The sequence below is a fragment of the Athene cunicularia genome (genome assembly GCF_003259725.1).
Source record: "Athene cunicularia isolate RWA chromosome 1 unlocalized genomic scaffold, athCun1 chr1_part1, whole genome shotgun sequence".
Lineage (NCBI taxonomy): Eukaryota > Metazoa > Chordata > Aves > Strigiformes > Strigidae > Athene > Athene cunicularia.
The window spans coordinates 80333138-80341857 of record NW_020799091.1 but is presented as its reverse complement, the minus strand read 5'-3'; the positions used below and the strand labels follow the sequence as shown (position 1 = coordinate 80341857).

The 8720-nt window shown below is 35.7% G+C and overlaps 1 protein-coding gene across 1 annotated transcript in view; it reads right to left on the bottom strand.

Moving 5' to 3' along the window:
* Positions 1 to 6226: 6226 nt before the first annotated feature.
* MOSPD2 (motile sperm domain containing 2) overlaps positions 6227 to 8720 on the bottom strand; it is a 24359-nt gene continuing 21865 nt past the window's right edge. The window contains exons 12-13 of the mRNA XM_026853652.1: positions 7565 to 7667; positions 6227 to 7053 (exon numbers count right to left, since the gene is read on the bottom strand). Coding sequence (XP_026709453.1) covers positions 6907 to 7053; positions 7565 to 7667 — 250 coding nt within the window. The 3' untranslated portion in view covers positions 6227 to 6906. The remainder of the gene's footprint in view (positions 7054 to 7564; positions 7668 to 8720) is intronic.

Sequence of the window (8720 nt, the reverse complement as noted above, 5' to 3'; positions counted from 1 at the left end):
ACATCACAGTCATTATAGCTGGAGTGGCAAATGTAATCATTTAGAACTTAGTTTTCCCTTTTTAAAGTCAGTAGTAACAACCTGTTTTACAGGACTTCTGTTATGATTAATACACAAGGAGTCTCTCCCCATCTCTCCTGCAGGCCCCCTTTAAGTACTGGAAGGTTGCTATAAGGTGTCCCTGGAGCCTTCTCTTCTCCAGGCTGAACAACCCCAACTCTCAGCCTGTCCTCATAGGGGAGGTGATCTAGCACCCCCCACCCCGATCATCTTCGTGGCCTCCTCTGAACTTGCTCCAACAGGTCCATGTCCTTATGTTGGGGACCCCAAGAGCTGGACACAGCACTCCAAGTGGGATCTCAGGAAAGCAGAGTAGAGGGGGAGAATCCTCTTCCTCAACCTGCTGGCCACACTGCTCTTGATCCAGCCCAGGATACGGTTGGCTTTCTGGGCTGTGAGTGCACAATGCTAGTTCACAGGGTGTTAGTGGATAGAAAACTGGCTAAGTCCTTCTCCACAGGGCTGCTCCCAATCCACTCCTTGTCCAGCCTGTATTTATGCATGGAATTACCTCAACCCACATGCAGGACCTTGCACTTAGCTTTACTGAACTTTATGAGGTTTGCACGGTCCCACCTCTCAAGCCTGTCCCAGTCCCTCTGGATGCCATCCCTTCCCTCCAGCGTGTCAGCCACACCACACAGCTTGGTGTTGTCAGCAAATTTGCTGAGGGTGCACTCAGTCCCACTGTCCATGTCACTGACAAAGATGATAAATAGCGCTGGTCCGGTACCGACCCCTGAGAAATGGCACTTGTCACCACTCTCCACATGGGCATCGAGCTGTTGACTGCAACTCTTTGAGTGCAACCACCCAGCCAATTCCTTATCCATCAAGTGGTCCATTCATCAAATGCATGTCTCTCCAATTTAAAGACAAGGATGTCATGTGGGACACTGTCAAATGCTTTGCACGGGTCCAGGCCCATCAAAGTTCAAGGAGTGTCAGGATGACGCTCTTATTCATATGGTTTACTGTTAAGTAGTCCTGTGAGAAGCAGGGAGTTGGACTCAACGATCCTTATGGGACCTTCCAACTCAAGATACTCTATGGTTCTATGATTCTTTTCTATGAATCTCCTGTAAACATGGGGTGGCTTTTCCACACATTCTTGAATTTTCCAGGGATGAACAAAAACAGCACTGTAGTTTTCATTACAGTAAATAATTTCAAGGAGAATTTTAATGTTCAGTATCTGCAAGCTTTGCCATCTGTTGGGCCAGACTGCTATGAGACAGCATCTGTGTGATTAAGGAACACTTCAGATATATTTCCAAATTGAAATGGTTAATGGAAGGTACATCTCAACTGAAAATGGACAGAGCACAAAATCTGTTTGTCTACCTTGTTTTTAAAATGCGCAGCTTAGAGCAGACAAATCCAAGATACAGCTCCTTCCTTGGCTACCTCACCTTTTATTTATCATGTAATACTTCTCAGGGTTTCAGCAGATGCACCTGCCTGAAGTAGTGAAAAGAATCAAATACCCTTCCTCTGATGTTTTTGTAATTTCTCCTCAATTTAGGAACTAGCTGGAGTAAATGGATGCTCTTGAAGACTCTCAGAACAGAGAGGCCGTACCAGTTCCCCATGCTCTGCACCCATATACCAGTATGGAACAGCCAGCACAGGAATATTGGAGTGTACTTTCAGTATGAGATAGAAATAACTGATTTAACTCCTACTCCAAACTCCAACACACACCCAATGTGAGGGGCAAGAAGAAGCATCATGTCAATCACAATGACCACTAGAACAGCAATATTTGGGATCACATATACATCAACACATATCTGTTCAGGATTGTATTTAAAATCAGCAACTGACTAGCATGAACGAGCATTGCTTTTCTGAGGTTTCCCACCTAATTCCAGACTGGACTGAGAAGCCATGTTCGTACATCCTCTTTGCAGAACAAAGCCCATTAAACTGTGAACTCAAGAAGAAAATGCTACTTTCCTTTAGAAAGCACTCCAAAATCTTTTTGTGAGTCATCACCATCAGCTGCAAGTTTAAACTCTAAAAAAACTGTAAGAAAATCAAAAATATGGTAAATGCTACTTATGTACAGGAGAATGCACTTCAGGGCATGGGGATTATAGTAATTCAGATGCCAGTAGGTTAAGCATCAATCTGTAAGTGTTAGTTGTACCAGATTAATGAAGCATCTGTGGTGTTTGCCCAGATTCGCTTTTCCTTTCAGCAATTTATTAATTGTAGCATTCCAGAAAATAAAAGCTTAACAAATTCTGTTTATGCTTCTTTTTCACATTACTGTTGCAATCTGTATTTATTTAAATGGTGCTCCTCATTCTGACATTTTCCCTGGGGCTTGGAGAACAGGTGTTCAGATACAGCTCTAAGCTGTCAAAAACGAAACTGGCAATGATTTTAACTGATACAGGACTGTGGAAATACAAGAAAGTTGTAATTCTGAATAATTAAACACCACACAGGATTTGTTAAACTACATCATCGTCACCTGAATGATATCTTAATTCAGATTTCATCATAAACACAAAATGGGATGGTGGGACTGATACTGAAGGTTTGGATTTGAGTTCCTTGTGTCTGAAACATTTCTTTGCAAAACGAAGGAAATCACAATGGATCTGAACCAAAACCTATCAAGACAGTTTTTTCCCTCTCCCAGGCCCCAAATCAGATGAATGCTTGCTCTAGAGACACCACTTGCACAGCCTGCTGTGGTAAGAGCACATCATTATGTAGCATTGCTCCACCTGGCCCCCATGGCTTTCTGGATAAAACTGATATGTGGGGTGAATCTATCACTTACTTTCTCATCAAGTTGCAATGACAGTTTATTGTGTGGCTACTTCACAGTATACACACATGTACTGAAATAACATGAGTAGATGTAACTGGTTATTTGTAGTTGGGTCAGTAACAGAAAGTACATATTCAACTATCTGTTCCTTCTGGCAAGTTCCAATAGGCCAAGTCTTTTGCTCCTCAGTCAAGTTTGTGTAGATGTATTTATTTCAGGAGCAAGGTCTGATCAAGACTAAAGAAAAAAAGAGGCACAGTGACTTCATGTTTTTGAAAAATAAAAAAAAAATAATCCTTGAATACTTTCAAGGAAATCATAGTTTCTTGCCAGCTGAATCACCATCAAGGGTTGGCATATCTCATGGACAAATCATGATCAACGAAAACACATAATTTACCATCCTTCTAACAAGATATTTTCAACAGGAAGCAAAACCTCCAAAACTATTTTGTGAAAAAACACCGAGACAATAAAATGATAAATATATTCCATTGCTGATCAAAGAAAATGAAAGATAAACAGAAGTTATACCTTTTTTTCATGTTTAGGTTTTCTGACATTTCAACCAACTCCAGTGCAATGCCAATATAGCACAACTGGTATTTACAGATTTAAGTAGAACAGAGGAAGTATTACTAACAGATCAAGAGGCCCTGAACTGGCATAAGGAAGAATGTAGCAGTCCTTTTGGTGGGCTACTTTAGACTACAGAAAAGACTACAATGACTGACAACTGAACGCAGACATTACAGACAAATCAGTTACAGCAGGGAATCACTGATGAAATAATTAAAAAACCTTGTTCCTGGTCCTGTTGCCTCCCCACCCCTCAATTTTTTTAAAAATAAAATATCTAAAATGTATTATGCTTGTCTGTGTTTATTTTTCTAAATGTTAAAATATTAAAATCAAGACTTTTTTCTCCAAATTAGCCTAGTCCAATGCGTTTTTCCTTGATACTTAGTTCTTACATCTAATTAAAAAAACCCTCAACATGACTGTGTCCTTACGCAAAAATTCCTGTTTCCACTATTTAAGAAAATGTACTTCCCATTTAATACCTCTTTGATCATTCAAATATACCATAACATTAAACCACTGAATATCATCAGTGCCAATGTGAATGGTGTCACCAGAACACCACCTGTGTCTATGGTTCATGCAGTCCTGCAGCAAGTCTGGAAGTAGAGATGATAAATAAAGCGCTATCTATGGAGTCTTGAACCTAATCTTTTACTTAATAAAGTACAAAATTGAACCTAAGAATAGGGCACAAAACCTGCTTGCTAGGAAAAGAGTATGTGCTCTTTTGAAGCAAATATTGCTAATTTATAGGATTATAGTTATTGCTTTCTCGTCATTGTCTGTAAAAGCCAAAGATAACTGCTAATCTACAATGAGGGAAAATGAAATGAAATCTTCTATCTCAATAGTTCGTGTAATCAAAATCCTACTTTATGAATCGTCTAAGTTCTAAAATGCCCCAGCTTTACAAACTCAGTTTCATGTACTGTGAAAAAATAAAAAATTTGTAAACAACCTTTTGTATATACACTCAATTTTGGGTATCATATCAAAACACGTTACTGATGTGCACTGTGTAATAACAATATGTGTTAGACACAAAACCTTTCAAAATGGACTGGCTGAAATCTGTGTTTCCAAGGGTGGACATACAAAACCTGAAACTACTGACAACTGAAAATTGGGAAAATAGTGATGGATCACCATATGTTTTGTGAGGATATAAATGACATTTTCACAAAAGAAAAATACAAAGTAGTCTACTGGCAATTTCTAAGTAAGAAAAAAATACTCTTGCTTTGCTTTTATTTTTTCTTAGATATATTTTTTTAAATTTACTGTGTGATGTTTAACTAATAGATTTACTAAGAATATTTGTATTGTGTGGACTTGCATTCTTTGTGCCACGGTAGCGTTTACATGACAATATCATGTGCTATGTTATTATGTTAGACACTCTGTCTAAGAACTCATTATCATCTATTTTATATTTCTCTGACAAGTATTATCACAACTTCTATTATACAACAGGCTATGAGTCATTACCATATTGACCCCTCCTTCATATTAAGTATCTACAGACTAACAAGAGAACCAAAACCTCAGGAGATGCAGCTTTTAAAAGACTGAACATTCAAGACTACATATTTCTTCATATTTATTTTGTAACTGTATTTTTCTAAAACATATTAAAATAGAAAAGATGTTCATCTGGTTTATCATACAAAGAAAATACCAACATAGTAATAAAATACTGAAAATATATGAAAGCACCAAAACATTAAAATATTCGTATTGGCAAAGACTCTAAGAATATATTTCTTGCAATTTTACAGTAAAGTGCTATCAATCCACTGAAATTAAGGAACAGGCATTTTAATAGCATGGTGGTTATTATCTTAAGATTACAAATTTCTTCGTTACCTTTCCCAACAAGACAATAACCCATTTTGCTGGAAGCAAAGCATCTGAGTTGCATGCACATGAAACTAGAGTAAATAACAGCATCATAGTAAGCAGTGAACAATGTAAGTTGCCAACTCATTAAGAAAATAAAATACTGAGAAGCAAACTGAACAGAAAGGTGATTAGTGGAAAGTTAAGAAAATGTAGATATAATATTGTATAAATTAAGAAAGACAACTGTGCACCAAACAGTTCTGTAGAGTTGCCTTTTACATGTTAATTCCTTTAGTAATCATATTGCTGCTTTATTAGTTAATGTTTTATTAATGCATTTTTTTAAACTGCCCTTTTCTATTTCCTAGAAATGATACTACATCTACAACACACTGGAGAGATGCTGTAAGCAAAAAGACAGAAGTAGAATATGACCTTTAATTTTCCTCAATAATCTCTTCTCATATATTGAAGTCAGCAGACAAAACTAAATGATCTGTTACAAAGCCAATTTGTAGCAAAAATTAATTCTAGTAAAGAAATAATTTAAAATTTTTAGACCTCATCAAGAGTGAAAATTTTAAATGTATGAAAGATACCATCAGTCTCCTTTTAAGTGTTTAGCATTTTAATATACATATTTACAGCAATGAGTACAAAGAATCCTTGTTAGCGTAAGTTCTCACTAGCTTCATACACCATTTCCACGTTTTCTGAGAAATGGCAGATATAACACTTCTATGTTGCCTTCAACAATATTTAATCTTCCTGATTTGACTTGTTTTTTTTCATAAATTCCTCTGTAATTTAAGCATATTGCACATCTCAGAATAAGTTCTTACACTGACTGTTTATTAGCCTTTTTATGAACCAGTAATAGGTCATCAAAAGTCAACTCTCACAGTCCTTTCACAATTTGACTAAGAGTTGCTTAAAAAAAAAAAAAAAAAAAAAAAAAAAAAAAAAGAGTAGTGTCTCATGAGTATTTCACCGGTATCTTTGGAATCAAACAAAGATTATATTCCTGGTTGTTATGGCTGTGTATATGTTATTTGGTAGGAAATATTTACAGCAACTTTGCATTTAGATAAACCAGAAAATATAACCAATTTAACCAGGTGAAAGCAATGAGCCTGAATTACCAAAACAATTACTAAGAAGTATCTTCCTTTATACATAGATTATGAACCTTTAGAATACACTAAGTTAATGGCTTGTACCTTCTAGGAGAGTAATTCAGAATGTAAGAATGAATATGAAGAAAAGAAATTAAATATTGTGTTTAAAGTAGTTGAATAAAGAAAAAAAACCTAAACAGTTTTAAATTATGTTGTATTCAGCTTCCTCCTTCCAGTTCAGTAGTATTTATTGAGTTGTACTGTGAAAACAGACCCTAGCTCTAACATCTTCCTCGTGCCCTGGTCTAAGTGTCAACTTCTATTAATTTCCTTTGCTGGTCATTCATGTCTTCTTTTTTTTTTTTTTCCTTTTGACAGTAAATTGTATCATCATTTGTTGTTGTGGTTTCACAAACCTCATTTTGGCAGTTCCAAAATCTGAGCGCATCACTGCAATCTCTTCCACTGCAACCAACCATGGTAGACAGCACATCCAGTGTACAGCATTTTTTTTTAGCTTCTCTGGGTATATGCCAGGTAGAAGCAGAAGGCAACAACAGTAACTGATAGTAATGATAAAACAACTGACAACTGCTGGAACCAGAGGCAGCGATCAATCCGCTCTTGAAGTCTTTTATTAATTTGCAGTAAACGAGTTAGCTGAAAATAGATATAGTTTCATTACATTAGAATCACTGCATGTGAAAATACTTGTTAAGTTAGAACTATTTAGCCAATAACTATAAGCACAGAAAAAAAAATTACGAAAAAAGACTTCTCTCAGTGATACCTTTTCTATCACTACATACTTCAGGAATCTCTTCCACTAAAGGAGCTTCAAATGTTAAGTTACAGATAGCCCATATTGCCTATATAGGTGACATCTTTACATTAGGAAGCAAAAGATACAGCTGAGGCTCACTGATACCCTAGACCTGTAATATACACAAGAGAAATGAGCAAGCTGCATTGAAAGTAGTATTTTATTAAACCATTGTCATTCAACAAAATAATCACAAAATCACTATCATTGATTTAGTTACTTTCAACTGCTGAGCTTTTCAAATAGTATAATTTATGAAGTATCAAAGAGGTTTAGTTCAAATTCTTTTTATCTCTATCATCTTTTATAATTTTGTTCAATATTCAGCACAAAGGAATACACCATTACCTGTAAATGCAAATCTTCATTGGTTTTTGCTGGAATATTAAATGCGTTCTCTTTTAATGTCAGAGAAGAAGGCTTACTACTTTCTATAACATGACACCTGAGCCTGTGAAAGGGGAAAAAAAAATACGCACCAAAAATCATAAATTTAATGTAACACTGTAGAATGAATAGTAAATAGTCCATCTAACAGTTATTATATGCAATTTATTATCTGTTCTGGTTGATTAATTTTCTAAATTATTATAGTAATGATAGTCTGAAAAGGCTTCTTCAGTCCCACCAATTATGTTTTGATACTTTTGATATGGAAAGCAAGATCAAAATTACCTGCATGCTCAGTTAAAATGTATATTCATCACTTTAAATTCATAGCACACGATGCACTGGATTATTCAGTCAAATACTTAACTACCAGAGATGCACAATTTATTGAAAAGCAAACAAAAAATCTAAAGCTGTTCCTTCCATTTTAAGCCCCAGCAACAATATTTTTCATAGAGTCCAACTCTTCCACAGTTGAAAATGCAGGAACAGAATTCACAACTGAAGGCTGTGGAATCCTACACGATTTATAAAATACAACAGAAGCCCCTCTGATAACGTGGAAGCCATTTAGCGTGGGAATGAATTTATTTGCTAATGAAATGGTTAAATTGAGGCTGTGGCATTTTTCTGTCTTGAGGAAAAAGAAATCCTAAAACTTCTCCAGAAAGACAAAACAAAACCAGGGACAAATATGTGTAATAAAATCTAAGTATCTTCCTGAGATAAAGTACTTGTACATATAATATTAAAAAGACAATAATTATATATACATTTAATCCAGGTTTAATAAAAAATAAATGTCAGTTTTGTATTCATCAGTAACATAAGTACATGACACACTTTGCAGGTGTTAGATCTAATGTAAACAATCTCTCCCTATTGTTTCAAGGTATCTCTTTTAAAAGAATTGCAACATTTATGCAAGGACACTTAAGATCACTCACATGATGTAGATTTCATTTAATAAGGAAGTGAGAGAGAGAAGCATTTAAAGCAAAGATAGAGCAAGACTTAGGCATCAAGTCTCAAAAATACTTTTTTCTATGTTCATTTTTGCTATGGAGGAGGTAAAGGCAGCTCCAAAAAACCAAAACCCCAAACACCACGTGCC